The sequence below is a fragment of the Palaemon carinicauda genome, chromosome 38, assembly GCF_036898095.1.
Source record: "Palaemon carinicauda isolate YSFRI2023 chromosome 38, ASM3689809v2, whole genome shotgun sequence".
NCBI classification, from domain to species: Eukaryota; Metazoa; Arthropoda; class Malacostraca; order Decapoda; family Palaemonidae; genus Palaemon; species Palaemon carinicauda.
This window is the reverse complement of record NC_090762.1, coordinates 64996051-65012490: the sequence shown is the minus strand read 5'-3', so window position 1 is coordinate 65012490 and position 16440 is coordinate 64996051. Positions and strand designations below refer to the sequence as shown.

At 43.6% G+C, this 16440-nt stretch overlaps 1 protein-coding gene across 1 annotated transcript in view; it reads right to left on the bottom strand.

The window, feature by feature from the left end:
* Positions 1-10545: 10545 nt before the first annotated feature.
* mus81 (mus81 structure-specific endonuclease subunit) overlaps positions 10546-16440 on the bottom strand; it is a 266143-nt gene continuing 260248 nt past the window's right edge. Inside the window, exon 15 of the mRNA XM_068362324.1 lies at positions 10546-10968. Coding sequence (XP_068218425.1) covers positions 10807-10968 — 162 coding nt within the window. The 3' untranslated portion in view covers positions 10546-10806. The remainder of the gene's footprint in view (positions 10969-16440) is intronic.

Below are 16440 nucleotides of genomic sequence, written 5' to 3'. Positions count from 1 at the left end.
TTCTGTATGGAGGAAAATAAAAAAAATTGCAGGCAAATTTACCCCGAACCCACCACCAGTGTTGAAAGTGAATGGTCAGTTTGTGACTGAAGGAAATGAAGTTAGCAATGCCTTGGCTGACCATTTTTCAAATGTATCGTGCAAGAGTGTAGCAGCTCCTGGTCACCAGTACAGGAGCATTGAAGAAAAAAAAAATTTAATTTTGCAACAGGAAGGGAAGAATCTTATAATTCTCCTCTTACTGAAAGAGAACTTGATTCCGCACTCGCTACTTGCAACGATACAGCTCCTGGACCCGATGGAATTCCATATGCAATGGTTAAACATGTACATTTCAATACAAAGTTATTCATTTTAAGTATTATTAATAGAATATGGCATGATCATAGTTACCCAAGTGTTTGGGAACTAGCCATTATTTTAGCCTTTTTAAAACCCGGTAAGGACAAGTTTTTAGCAGCAAGCTATAGACCTATTGCATTGACTTCGTGTTTATGTAAAATCATGGAGAAGATGGTCAATGTAAGGTTGATGTGGTACCTTAAAAAGAAGGGTATTTTATCACCGATTCAATGTGGATTCAGAAAAATGCACTCAACAACTGATGTGTTAATAAGACTTGAGTCCTCTATTTGTGAAGCCTTTGCTTCCAAACAGCACCATGTGACAGTTTTTTTCGACCTTGAAAAGGCATATGATACCACATGGAGATATGGTATACTTAAAACAATTCATGAACTAGGATTAAAAGGAGAACTACCACTATTTATTCAGTCATTTCTTTCTCATAGAGTTTTTCAAGTGAGAGTGGGGGAAACTCTATCAGAGAGTAAGTGTCAGGAAGGAGTAGTTCCTCAGGGGAGTGTGCTGAGTGTAACCCTGTTTGCACTCGCAATTAATGGGATATCCTCAGTCATTCCCCGGGATGTTCTCTCAACATTATTTGTGGATGATCTCTCAATATCATTTGCTGGCACTAGAATGGCAATGGTTGAGAGAAAAATCCAACTCTCTCTTGATAAAATTATCCAGTGGGCTGACATGAATGGATTTAAGTTCTCGACAAGTAAAACTACCATTGTCCATTTTTGTCGTATCCGGGGAGTACATCCAGACCCGGATATATACATTAAAGGTCAACGGATACCATTTGCAAGAGAAGCTAAATTTTTAGGTTTGATATTTGATTGTAGGCTTACATGGGTTTCTCACTTAACAGCATTAAAAGCTAAATGTGTTGAAGCTCTGAATATCTTAAAAGTATTGTCCCATACATCATGGGGGGCAGACCGCAATACTATTTTAAAATTATAGTAGGCCTTGCTTTTTCCAAAATTAGTTATGGATGTGAAATATATTCTTCAGCCACCCCAAGCCAGTTAAAAATATTAGACTCGATACATCATGTAGTTATTAGATTGTCTACAGGAGCTTTTAAAACCTCGCCTATCCCAAGTCTCCTTGTTGATGCTGGAGAGTTACCTCTAGACCTTTACCGAATGTCTTCCATTCTTCGGTATTGGTTTAGATTGCAAAGACTCCCTAACTCTCTAGCCTTTCAGACTGCAAGCCTTGTAAGACACGCATCATACTTTGAGTTGCACCCAAAATCACCTCAACCTTATGGCTTTCGGGTGAAACGATTATTAAATAGTCTGGATATAATTAGAAATAAGGTACTTCCATTCAAGGTATCATCAACGCCTCCATGGAAGTTACCAGAGATATCTTATTGTAAATATTTTATTGGAGATAAGAAGAATATGTCAGACGTAGAAGCCAGGTCTCTTTTTAATGAACATGTTAAAGAACATAGAGGATCAACTTTTATCTATACTGATGGCTCCAAATCTGATGCTGGCGTTGGATTTGGAGTACATAGTAATGGTTTTAATTGTAGAGGTGCACTTCCTCTGACCGCTTCCATATTTACTGCCGAACTGTATGGCATATTAACCGCTATTGAGAAAATAGCGTTGGAGAAGGAGGGTAATTTTACAATTTTTAGTGATGCAAGGAGTGTCCTTCAAGCTATAGAAGTTATTAATTCTAATAACCCTCTAGTTTTAAAGATTTTAGAATGGCTTTTTATTATTGGACGGAGAGGTATAACAGTTCAATTTTGTTGGGTTCCAGCACATGTAGGTGTGTCTGGGAATGAGAAGGCAGATTCACTGGCTAAGAAGGCTGCATCCGAGTTGCTGCCAAGAAGGTATCCCATTCCCTGTAATGATTTCTTACCTGACATCAAGAAATTGGTTTGCAATAAATGGCAACAGCAATGGGATAGCCTAGATGGGAATAAAATGTGAGAGGTAACAAATGTCATATCTCCTTGGAGGTATAATATGATGCCCCGAAAATGGGAGATGCTCTTTGTCGTCTCCGTATTGGTCACACTCAGTTGACACACGATTTTCTGCTGAAGGGCCAACACCAACCGTATTGTGACGACTGTTTAGTACCTCTAACAGTGAGGCATTTGTTGACCGAATGCCCCAATTATAACAACTTAAGGAATAGATATTTGTTTGAGGCTCGAGGGGAGGGTGGCAGGTTCATCCTTGCCAAGATTCTTGGAAATGATGTGTCCTACTATGCAAGTGGTGTTTTTAGATTTATTTCAGAAGCAGGTCTTCTGAAAACTATTTAACTTTTATGACATTCAACTTTTATGATTTTAATTGAATACTCTTCTATTTTTTATTTTATTTTATTTTTGTATACATAAATTAAATGTTACCGGCGTCAATGACCTTAGATGTCAGGATGCCTGAAAACTTTAAATCAATCAATCAATCAATCGACATCTCCTCCATCATCACGGACTCGGACTGGGAGAAGAAGGTGGGAGCCGATGACGCCCTTTCGTCGGAGAAGCCCTGGCATAGGATGTCCAGGGCCTCCTCCATCTTGCTTGCCCCGTGCGGTCTTCCTTCCAACGTATAATATTTGCTTTGGAACTTAAGTCCCTGCAATAGTTTAGCTGCACTATAGCCTTTACCAGAGTCACTATTGCGGGCTATAACCTTGTCAATGTGGGTTCTGCCTACCCCCACGTCTCTGGCCTCCGGAAGGGCTAGCGAGGATTTCTTCTGAGAGGGCGCTGCCAAAAACTTGTTTAATCCGGAGGTCCACACTTCCTCTTCTTGTGGGACGGGCTCCACCAAGTTGTTGTAGCCTCTGATCAAGGAGATCACCCTCCTATATGCGGAGTCCTCCGTCGGCATCGTAGTCTCGTCGTCCACTTCCTCCGTCCTACACTGGGGAGAGGCATGGTCACGGGCACCTCCGCTTGGACGGGACCCCCGGTAGTTCTTATCCTCTTCGCCGGTAGGCTCCTTCTTCCTCGAGGCCCTCAACGAAGGGACGGGCTGCTCCGTGAAATAGTACGACGGAGGAGCCCGACCTCGTCTATCATCTCAATGGGGAGACCTGTCAAGGCTGCCCGTCCTCGGAGACGACTCCCTCCGCTGGGCGGATTGAGTGTCTCTATGACGGGACTTATGCCTACAAGACGAGGCCCTCCTCTCATCGGCTGAGGCCATGGCGAGGCTATCGAAGGCCCTTCTAGGAGGACTGTCTCCTGCTCGCTTGGCTATCAAGCTTGAGGTCTTTGTCAGGTCCCTCAGCCTGTTGTCTGGAACAAAGACCCATGTTCCTTGCGGAGAACTAGGTCTCTTGGTCTTGCTTGGAGGTGAGCGAGAGCTTCCTCTCCTGTGTATAGATCCTGTGGGAGACCGCGAAGGGGAGTTCCTCCTCACAGACTGATCTCTCTTTCTCCTACGTCTCCTCCGACGTTCCTCACCCGACGAGCCCGACGAGTCTGAGTTGCCTGTATACCTCGACTGCGTACCAGACGGAGGCTTCTTGGGACTACGTCGTACTCCGGACGTAGAAGGCTGCAGAAAACTCTCCGGAACTGCTGACGTAGTCGGCGCCAACGACGACGGACGAACCTTAAAGGGAAGGACTCATTCAGGCCCTCCTCCATATCCAGCGGAGACCTCATCGGAGTCCTTGGTACACCCCATGCCAGCGGATCTTCCTGCGGGGAATCCTCTCTACCGACCGCACCTTCCGCAGCCGAAGCGCCCGAGACATCCACCCAGGAATCTGGCGACGAAAAAGGTACATGATTATTCCACATGGGGTCCTCCACCGAGACGCGCTCCCCACGTGCGAGAGCAACGTCCCTCGGACCCCCACTAGGCACACTTACGGGCACCTGATTCGCCATGAACATAGAAGAACTACACTCAACATCAAACCCCTGGGAAAGAGGCACCAACTTTTTCCCTTTCACCGACTTACCTCGTCCCCTACTCTGGGTAGGGAAAGAAGAAGGAACCTTACAAGAACCCTCGCCCGCAGACGTCGCAGGGGAAGACAAACTTGTTTTCCTTGGAGATCGCTTCGTAGCCTTCTTCTTCTTTGTTCCAAATTTCACCCATTAGAAGACCTCACTCCAGCCAGCACATTCCGGACACGTGTCCGAAGGCGAACACGCTTTTCCCCTACACGAGGTACACATAGAATGGGGATCCACATCGGGCTTCGACAAGAAAGCCCCACACGCTTTCCCGGCTCTAGGCCCAGGACAACGGCGAGCCTGCTCCATAGCACAAAACAAAGCTCTCTAGACACAAGCACAAAGGAAAGAAAGCACTAAAACGCCAATAAAAGCACAGAAGAACGAAAGTAAAAGCACACAGCAATAGCACTAATCACTCGTAAAGAAGCAAAGTCCATGTGGTAACCACGTGGCGATGAACACAAAGGGGGTCGCACTGAGAATTGAGGAGCGGCGTGTGATAACACGACGCGACCAGAAAACTTACTGAAGAATACGACCTGGCTAACGTGTGGCCTACCTTGGGCATTGCCCTCGGGGCACATTTTCCCCCGCGTGACCTACCGCTAGAAAATGGGAGTAGCGTAAACTACACAAAACTCTGGTCGTTTGAGAGGAGGTTCCAGTAACTCCTAAGTAAGTGTTTTGAGGTAAGTCTCTGTGTCGGAACAAAGTTATATTAAGGATACTCGCGCCAGGAGTTAGAATTCTGGAAACCTGTGGTTAATTCTCTGGGAGTATCACTGTAGCCAAATATCCCTTAGAAAGCTGCCTAAAGGAACCTTCCATCAGGACGACATGGCTGAGCCCAAAAATTTATTTATCATAATTTTTTTCCCACACTGTGTCCTGTTATCAGTACAAACAATTGGTCCTTTTCACCTAATGTTCTTATATTGTACTTCTATCCAGCTAGCTTAATGAAAGGGAAGTTAATAAGGAGGTAAGATTCTAGCTGGGTCCCCTTGCTCAGTATAAATCCAGGGGTGGTGCCCAGTGCTCTGTTATCTTGACCTGTTACCTAGATTTTTGGGTATTCCACCGCTGTATATTTTTTTGTGTAGTGAACGTTGGGGTGTGGTCGGCATTCGGACACTAGGCAGTTCGGGTGCTACCTCTGGCCACAGTCCGCAAACCATTACAACGGCATGGTGTAGCTATACCCATGCACCATATGAGCATTCCCTAAACAATCCCCAAAACAGAGGCAACGGCAAGGATGTCAGGCTGGGAAAGAAAACTGGGTTCAGTCCGAGGGTTATCCCAACAAGTCTCTTTAGGCAGACACTCTAGGCTGCCGCACCCTGAATCCCAGGAAAGGTAAGAAAAACTCTGTAACAAATTCCACGCCGTCTTATAGAATAAATATATAGGATGCCGCAGGTCGATTGAGAAATCTCAGAGGCTAGGAGGTAACGGCAGTGCAGGTAAGTCGGCGCACCGACAAGTTGAGATCACCCTTCGAAAAGGGTGCTCCAATGGAATGCGCAGTCCTAGCATGAGAGATCACGAGCAAATGCAACATGGTGGACCAACGGATTTGCCGACGCGGGCTAGGCTAAGCCTAATAGGTCGAAAAAACCGGGGGATCGAAGGCAGGCGGGCATAGGGGCTCAGTAAACTAGTATAACAGAGGTAAAAAACCCTCTAAGGGTAAAATGGCAGCTGCCAACGACTCCAGTAAGAAAGACCTGATCGCCATCGGCGAGCCTGTCTCAAACTAAAACTTTACCACTCTCTCTAAGCTAGGCTAGCCGGGACTGACATGCATTAAAACCTGAATTACATTAATGCATGGTAAATGTATTCACAAAACAGAGCCCAAAGCATCGCAATGCTAAAATAAGGCTAGCTAACGTGATACTAGTGAAATAAGACTAAGTGAACACGAAATAAGAGGGCGGTCGGGTACGTGACATGGCGCCCAATAGCTAGCTGGACTCTGAGCCCATCGCTCTCTCATCACCTAATAAAGCTAAATAATCACTCCCCAAGGGGATCTAAGACATTGAAAGCTAAGTCAAACTGTAAAAGAAGAGGGTTCTCAACATAGACGATGAAGAGGAAGCAATCATGCGTGGAAATACTTAAAAAAAGCTGAAAAAAGAGCGCTCGAAAAAACTACGCACAAGTAGGACGCTGCGATAGAAAGGAATGGCATCATCAGTGATGAACAGTACCATGAGGGGAGAGGATACGTAATGGTTCCTCACCTATCCTTCTCCCTAGTTTCCTAAACTGGGTTAAGTCTGTTAAGGGTGCAGATATCTATGGTTATCTACGCACATGTCCCTGATTATACACGATATCTCAGGATAGTCATCCCTGGGGTTAGAACCCTGTGATACCTGACGGTAATTCTCTTGTAATATCACTCAGAAATATTATACAGTAGGAAGCTGCCGGAAGGACCTTCCATCAGGACGACATGGCTTGAGCCTAAAAAAGAAGTTTAACAAGAGCTGTCAGTACATTTGTACACAACAGCGGCTGAGGTAAAAGTGAAGACCCTCTGACTGGAGACGGGGCCGGGGCTCCTTGCCTTACCCCCCTTAACAATTAGATACACATGGTATCCAACTAAACCAACCGATTCTAGCTCATGCTAAAGTAATCTCCCTAATTAAAGGACAAAGGTTTATATGATGTGTAGGAACAATTTATGTTCTAGTCATTTAAACTGTGAAGGATTCATTGAAGTTTCAATTAAGACATAATTAAGAGAGTACTCTGTTTTGCTCTATGCTATGTTCACATTATCCTCTTAGCAAGAGTGATCCAATGTAATGCTCTATGCTATGTTCACATTATCCTCTTAGCAACAGTGATCCAATGTAATAAGTAATTTTGTTCCATAAATGAAATTTTTTTTTTTCATATAAATTGTAATATTTTTTTACACTAAGCTATCTATCTTAATGAATGCAAGAAGTAAAGGAATGTTACTGTATGTGTCTTGCATGGAAGTAGTACAGTACCTAAATTAAAAACTGGATCTATAATAAACAAATGGTTGTTTGATTTTACTATTAGATCATGTTAACAACTTTTAGAGATTAATGAATCTTAAGTCTTATGGTTTCATAGTATCACTTCATCATTTTACTTGTCATATTTTAGCTGCAACCACACTTCATTTCTTCCATCTAGAGCTGTCCAACCTCTTAACTTTTACCTCATGGTGCAACTGTGGTTATTATCCCCTTTTGTATCTTATGTTGAGTGGCCGCCTTAATCCCAACTCCAGGATGTACAGCTAAAAATTCATAAATTAAATTCCCAATTCCAGTAATTTGTCATATACAAAGCAGAACTGAATGGCTCTTAGGTTTTCAGATGTTTTCATATGGGGTTGGTGTCATCAGTACCCCTCACTCTGCATTGCAGGCATTACTAAAGAGCTTTTGCCATATTGATTTGGCTCCTAGTTACTTTTGCTTTAGTTTTTTCTACTTTACTTCTGTTCTCTCTTCCTCTCTTGGTGTCCAAACCTCTCAATTTTTACTTTAGTGTAACTGTAGCGCTTGGGCAATGAATGACCCAGCAGTCTTCAGTACGAGAGTATACACACCTCAAATTCTATTAACCCAGTTCAAATCTGGTCCCGTTCTAATTTTTCATCATAAATATCCCTTGAGAGATTTTACTGTGCTTTAAGATTTGCAGCTTTGTAAATTATTTTTTTAATTTAACAAGTCGCATGCAATTCTTGTTCGGGTCAATTTAAGCTGTATGTATTGTACTACAGTAGGGTCCCGAATTATGCGTGTTCGAATTATACGATTCCCCTTTTATGCTATCGCTACTTTTCAAAAATAAATTTTCTGTATCTGCGAAGCTGTTCAAAGTCTGCTAGTCAAGCACTACAAAATGTATCAAATCTATCTTTTTAAGTATATTGGTAGCCTTATACAGTGATTTATAGTAAATGTTACAAAACAATATTAATATTACATCTTATTAACATAATTTTATTATAAATAGCCTATTTAAGGATAAAATTCCACATCAACAATGAAATCGACTGTTAACTGTGAGAGTCCAGCTGACAAAATGTCAACAGAATTGTGGTTACGTTCTCGGCAATCTTTATCTTTCTCCAACCTTTCAATAATTTTAATGGTAGTGTTAATGATGGTATATTAAAGCATTAGTTTTTTTAGTACAGTATATATAAAAGCTTTAATTTTCCCTTCGAGCGTTCAAGGTTTTCACGAGTAGACTGGGATCGTTTATCGGCAGTGAATAGTCTAAACTTCGGTAACGAGTCGGCAATATTTTGTCATATTTTAAACAGTTTACATTTGATTTGCAAAGATTGGTTTTGTAGAGTACAAAGTACAATTATAAAAATCTCTCTCTCTCTCCTTATACAATGCTTACAAATAGGTGAAGAAATCAAAATCGGTTTTCTTAGTGTCAATTAAATACGAAACGAAAAAAATAAACCGTGTTTACATCCATTTCAATCATAGCTTAAAATACGGTATCCGAATTTGTCAGCAAACCACAATTTTTTAGGAAACATCATTTTATTCTAGAAAATTGCTACTCTAAATAGTTAATTGCGGTTTAAGAAAACATTTGCATTTGTTTTTGAATTTTGGGTGTGTTTTAAAAATTGAGTATTGCTGACTTCTTTTTGTTTTACTTCTGGCTGTGATCAGATCAGCTGATGTCTAGCTGCCGCTCTCAATGTGCGCGTAAGAATACAGCAATAAAGTATTGTTTATACCATTTCTTAACTTATTCAAACCATCTATACAGTTAGTTAATATTACATAAGCACCAATGTGTTTTAATCTATCCTATTTTTTGTTAAGTACTTTTAAAACACTCTCTCTCTCTCTCTCTCTCTCTCTCTCTCTCTCTCTCTCTGTGTGTGTGTGTGTGTGTAACAAATGAAATCTTTGTGGCTTCACAAAGTATTAATTATATTAAAAGCAATCATGATTAAATTTTCCTTACGTTCTCCAAACTCGCACCATCTCTGTCACGTCGAACGTTATAGCGATAACTTAACTGTTCGACGACTTTAAAACCTGGCCTAGTACTTTCTTCTTCTTTTTAGTTTTTTTCCGACGGTTCTATAATTGAGGTGGGTATAAGTTGACTTGTAACTGAAGTTAGGAAAAGTATTTTGGATATGGAAAGGACAATTATCTTTCGTAACAGTTTAGAATTATCGTAAATTTTCATTCTGTCATTAACGGCACTTTGTTACTGTTGATTACACGCAAAAAAAAAAAAAAAAAAGTTTTCCTGCTTTGCTACATATGTAGGAAATTATAGAGATACGGTAAATATTTGTAATAACATATTTACTAAAAGCTTTTAATATCATTGTTTATCACTTTGATCATGCGTGTTTAATGCCTTCGTTTGTTTATTAGTAAACGAATGGAAGGTTTCCGTTTCAGGCGTCGTCATAAATAAAAACATTATATAAATGGCATTCATTTAATTTATTTGGAAGTTCTAAGAAAAATTAAGTAGAACATTGGTAATTATAAAATCAACATATAATCAATACTTGGTAAGATTGCTCTCAATGCAAAAACTAACCTACACACAGATGTGTAAAAGCGTCGGTTTCTTCGTTATGATGAGAGGAAAACGTAACAAAACATTGGTTGTCGTTTTGTATCGGGCTTTTTGGCATGTTTAGGAAACGCATGATATAAAATCGCTTTTATTTTGATAATTCTGGATTTTCAGTGATACAACAAAAGCTAGTCGATAGAGTGATGGTTTTGCTATTCACCAGTTGTCTTATACAATAGATATGACAAACATTGAAATTTTTCTATATTTTGGGTCGTGTTATAACGGGAAATATACAGTGTTTACAACCATCCTGGTTGTAATTTTAACCTTTTTTTCAAGTTATTAGAACTTTAAAGTATATTAAATGTTTGATTTGTTTACAAGAACAATTTGATATTATAATAAAATGTAGTAAAGTACATAGAAAGTATTGGGAATGGGTAGTAAACACGTTTGAATAGGCAAGTTGCTGGTTGCCATGGCCCCAATGGAATTATTTCTGTTAGTTGTGTTTCGAAATATGCGATTTTCCATTTATACGAAGTCATTGATCGACCAAATTCTCGCATAATTCGGGACCCTACTGTTTTTATATAGTATCAAGAGTAATTTCAAAATTAATAGGACTAATTCAAAGAAATAGAAATGATTAAATTTTTTTATTTTAATATCACACAATACAGGTATACCTATTTTTTAAAATTATTTACGCCAGTAACTATAATCTTCATTTATATGTAAACAAATATCCTAAAATATAATAAAAATTAGGGTTTTAAATATTTTCAAAATATTCACATTACTGTGTGTAAGGGCAGAGTAGAAATTGTTAACATTTATCCTAACTTTGCATAAATATTCACATTTATCTTTGATGCAACTGCTACAATTATATGCTAAGACTATTATAACATTAGATTCGTATATAATTTAGCTATATGCATGCTTAAAGCTGAACCAAAATTTCTTCCTGCTTTCCCACATTTTATCGAGGCCAACATGTTCTCACTTTCCATAGGGTTTTCAAGACTTTCATACGCTAACATCATGGCAGCAGGTGTTTCAAACTGGAAAAAAATTGTGAAAATTACATCAACGGAAATTTTTGGCATAATACAAAATGACAATCATGAATTTAATAAGTCTGCTGCTTCTGAAATTGGTTAATTATAACCATCAGTGTTTCGGTGCATTAACATCAAACACATTTTCAATGCATTGTGCCTAATTCACCTAGTTCCTAACTTAAGTTTTGATTACCTAAATTCCATTCAAAAGCTTGACTTGAAAGAAACATAATCCCTCATTAGCATAGCCATAAATGTGAAACAAGTGGCTCATCTTACTATAACAGTTTTTCTATTATAGTGCAGACTTCTGCGTCTAACAAACATTTATGATTGAGATTGTTTATGTTGTGTTTCACTAGCATGGAAAATTTCGGACTTCATCTATATCTCAGATTAGCTATGCAGATCCTTCAGGACTTATCTGTATCTCTGATAAGCTGAATTTTATAAAAAAGCAATAGACTATTATTATGGTGGCTGAAGAAGTGAAAACCTCTTTTTTGGGCTCAAGCCATGGCGTCCTGATGGAAGGTTCCTTTTTGGTAGCTTCCTTGGGTAAATAACTACTAAGATATTCCCAGAGAATTTAACCACAGGTTATCACAGAATTCTAACTTCTGGAGCGAGTATCCTAAAGGTTTCCCTTTTAAGACATCGTATATCAACAGGGGACGCATGTATTAACGCGCCACATAGCTATCTACATCCCGAACAGAGTTAATGCTTCGGTGTGTAAAGGCGGAGAATAGCTGGGAGCCGTTCCATAGCTAATCTCATCCGTGGCTACTTTTGGTACTCGAGACGTAAACAAACGGGCGCCATTGCTTAAATGACGTCACGTCCGTCTCCATCCTTTGTACAGTAGCTCGCCTTACTTAGACGGATTTTCCCTGTGCTATCTTTATCGCCTTGCATCTCTATCATGTCGCTACCTTCGGCCTCGCCTTCTTCTGGAAAGTTGAGTACAAGGTTCCAGTATTGTTTAGTTAAGCTCTGACCGTAAAGTAAATATTACTTTTCGAGATATTTGTTGTTTTGTGGCAGAGCTGTGCCTCTACCGGACCCGCCATTTTATGGCGTCGTTGTTGTTCTGCATGCCTTATTTAGTTAGCCACAACAACGCTCCCGGCCTTATTTACTAATCGATAATATTAGTTTATTTAGTCTTCATAGCTAGGAACTTTTATATCGTGTTTTGACGCTTTTTTACCGGTCATCGATTGACCCCATACCAGTTGGCTACTATAGCCCCCAGGCCAGAGCGCCCATATTAGTGTTCATGCATGATTTTATCAGTGATCCTAGACTTACTTATGAAGATAGTGGCATTATTTTACAATACTATTGACTGTGATGCAAGTGTTTTCGCCTTCAGGGACCATATAGGGGATAGGTTAGTTAGTGTGCCTTCCTAACCTAACCTACATGTAGGACCCCTATATGCTTCCTTCATCCCCCCGCCCTTGGGCATTCCCTCTGTGTAGCCTTGCTCCCCCTACCACGTAAGGGGATCAAGCTCTTACCAGAGTATGTTATCGCCTCTCTGTCCTCCCTAAGGGAATGAACCCCCCTTAGGGTTGCGTCTGAGAGTGAGGAATGGCTAGTCTTTCCTCTATTGCTAGGACTAAGTCTACGACTTTCCTGCGATAGCGATATGTCTTCTATCCTTCCTAGTTCAGGACGTTCATCCCTGCTCTAGGTTAGGTTTTGGAAGGGTCATTCTGTTCCTTGCTGAAACTGTACCCATGCACCGTTTCAGTCAGGCTGCCTTACCTTAGGTTAGGGAGTGTCCTCCCTTCCTTAGTGGCCGCTCTGGTACAGAACCCCTTCCATGGAAGACTCTTCTCTTCTCCCCTCCCCACCTATCTCTTGTATAGCCTAGCCTATACTTAGGTTAGTCTATACCCATCTGTCCCCTGTCCTACAACTCCTCCTTAGGGTGGAGTGATAGGGCTACCTTGAGCTTCTGTGTACAGTCCGCTCTGGTACATATACCCTTCATAGTGTCCTATGGGGTTAGCCACTGGATGTGTTCTGTATACAGGGGTCTCCCCCTCTTTGGGTGTCCCCTAGCCCTCCCTTGGGCTACCCTAGCTCCCGGTCCTCTGCGGCCCCTGCTTCTGGGTGATAGAGCCAGCCTCTATCATGGGTACACCCTCTCAGGGGGGATGTCTGGGAGTCCATGGCTGGACTCCTTACATCCCTCCCTCTGTCTCTTTCACTATCTGGGTGCCGGTCCCTTGCCGCCTCCACTGTCGGCGATACCCACCTCCTACCTTGGTGACTCACCCCATACCCCCATGGCCGCCAGTCCTCCGTGTGCCGGGGGACTGCCGCCTGCTTCCAGCTGATGGCTCTCCCCCTTCCTCATAGCTTGGCCGTCCGCCCGCCGGCCGGCCCCCGGAGTGCCGGCATCCACTGCCGGCAACCCGGTTCTGCTATAACCATCCTTGTTCCTGTCACCAATCTGGCATCCTCCGGCTGCCGGAGCCGCCGCTCCCTCTGCCGGCGTGCCTCCGTTGTGCCGGAGGCCGCCACCCTGGTATTACTCTTGACTTATATTGTCTGTCCTAATGCCAGAAACTCTGCCGGAGCGGCCTCCGGCGTGCCGGAGGTCTGCCCGAACCTTCCGGAGGCGTCAAGACGACTTGCACCCCCTTCTACTAGCTATCATCTAATACTGATAGCCCTACACTGCAACCAGATGGCCTGTTTACGTTAATGGATCAGTACCTTGGTACTGTTCTACTGGTAATCATGCTGTCTTTTTGCATTCTTCAGATTTCCAGCATGCTGCGTGTATCTTAGCGCGGCTGGTTGCCGGGAGCAGTTACCCTTGGGGATCCTTTAGCCCCCTAATTTGGGACTGAGTGACCTCAGTCCCAAACTTATCCTTGGCAATTCCCATGGAATTCCATTGCCCTATGGACTCCTACTGGAATTCTATCCTGCGCCTTCGGCCACCTCGGATTATCCAAGGATGAAGCTTACGGTAACCAGCCGGGCGGGATGCACGGAGTATGTTTCTTTACTATCTCAATCCTCTGTGCATCACACCCTTTATCAAGTTAAAATTAATGATTAATATTAACTTAGCTTAAGAGCCATTCTTATGACTCCCCCCATACTCATTTTCTCTTTCTTCCACAGGAGGAGCAGATGAAGTGTGACTTCGACTTCTGCGCTGTGAAACGCCCGCACTTCTACGGGCATACGGCTTGCAGGACTCACGCCCCTTGTGCTAACAAGAAAGGGGATTTGAAATTCTGGGACCCGCTGAACTGTACGGTCTGCCAGGCTCACCTAGTTGATGCCTTCCATAACCCTCCCTCAGCGGAGGTCAGGGACACTTCTCGGGAGAAGCTACGCAAGTGGGTGCGTGGCTTCCAGAAGAATGCCACCGGACCGTACCTGGCCACTGAAGAATTGAGGTCCCTTCTGTTCCCAAAGGCCTCCCCTGATTCTGTGGTGCCCAAGGATTTGATCCCCACTGTCCAAATTACGGTGGAACCAGATGTAGTTATGGCCCAGTCCATGCACGAGTGCCACCTGGATTCCGAAGATGATGAACACATGTCGGATATTTCGGAGGACACGGAGAAGACCCTTATGGCTCAAGGTGCTGAAGATGATGAGGACCAGGTGGAATACACCGAGTCGGAGCAAGAGGTCGCTCCTCCTTCCATCACCGCCCCTACTCCTACACCGACGGAAGTGTCTCTCCCGTCTACCTCCGTTACCCCGGAACCCATCCCATCCGCCCAGAGATGTTCCGGATGATCAAAACCATCATGGACGACAGACTGAAGGAAAATCAGGAGTTCATCAGGTCCATGATAGGATCCAAAGAACCGAAGAAGATCTCGGTTAAGGATCTCCCCGCTTGCTCACATGCCAACCCATGGAGGTATGCTGAGCATATGGTTATCGCGACCGGCAGGATCTTCGTCAGCGACAAGATCGGCACGGTCCCCCTGGAAGACGTGGAGTTCTTCCCAAACTTCGAGGCCTACCCGGACTGTTACGTCCGGCTTCGCTCTGAACCTGCCTCTAAAGAAGAGACCGAACCAAAAGAGGAGATAGTGTTCGATCTCGCGAAGGCCCAGGCTATGCTAGCCAACACGTTTAAAAGTAGGGGTTTTACCTGCTCTAAGCTTCCGGCCCTGAGCAAGAAGCACCCTACCTACGTCGCACCCGAGGATGCAGTCCTTCCATTCATGGAAAAGGCCTTCGCTGCGTGCCTCAAGGCTGTGGAAGAGGGAAAAGCCTGCCCTGCACTGGAGGAGTGCAGACCCTTCTCCATAGTGACTCCCCCCGATGCTCGACACTGGAAGGACATTCAGCATACTTTCGTGGTGGGAAAGCTAGATCCTGACGTCGCCGGACGTCAGTTTAATGAAGACCTCCCGAAACTCAACGATCACCTCCTTCGTCGGGAACAAGATACGAAGGAGAGGCTCGCAGCATCCATGTCCCACCAGGTCCAACTGGACATCATGGCCTGTGACACCAGAGTACTAGACCACTACATGGTACTTGCCAAATCCCACATGGCAACCCTGGTGAAGGATATGTACCACTTCATGAAGGCTCGGAGAGCCTGTCGTGAATTCGTGTTCGCAGGTGCCACTGTGAAACATGAACCCCGGAGGCTGATTTCCTCCAAAATCTGGGGTAAACACCTCTTTCCTTCTGACCTTGTGAAGGAGATCACCGACAAAGCCGCCACGGAGAATAGGAACCTTCTCCACAAGTGGGGCATGTCGAAAAAGAGGAAATCCTCTCAGGACGACGGACCTCAACCTAAGAGGAAATCTTCCAAACAGAAACCCCAGCAGCGTCAACCAAGACGTCAGTTTCCGGGACCCGCTACCTCCCAAGTGGCAGCTCAGCCACAGCAGACCTTTCAGCTGGTCACCCAACCGGTCTTGTCACAGTCACCGGTTTTCACCCCTGCTTTCGAGCAACAGACGACTACCTTTCGTCCCAAAGGTAGAGGCTCAAGCAGAGGTGCAGGCAGAGACGCGTCTCGCCGTCCCTCCAGAGGCAGAGGAGGAAAGGGAGCTAGCGGCCGAGGCAGTAAGCCCTCGGGACACCAGAAGCAATGAAGTGCTTCCGGTGGGAGGAAGACTCCGCCAATTCCAGGATCGTTGGACCTTCGATCCCTGGGCACACAGCATCGTCAAGAAGGGTCTAGGCTGGAGTTGGACTCAACCACCCCCAACCTTCCAGCAATTCTTCCAACAATCAACCCCCCTTCTGGAAGAATATGTCCTAGATCTCTTGAACAAGAAGGTGATAAGGAAGGTAAAGTCTGCCAGGTTCCAAGGGAGACTGTTTTGTGTCCCCAAGAAAGACTCCGACAAACTCAGAGTCATTCTGGACTTATCCCCCCTCAACAAGTTCATAGCGAACGACAAATTCAAGATGCTGACTCTTCAACAGATAAGGACCCTTCTGCCTCGAGGT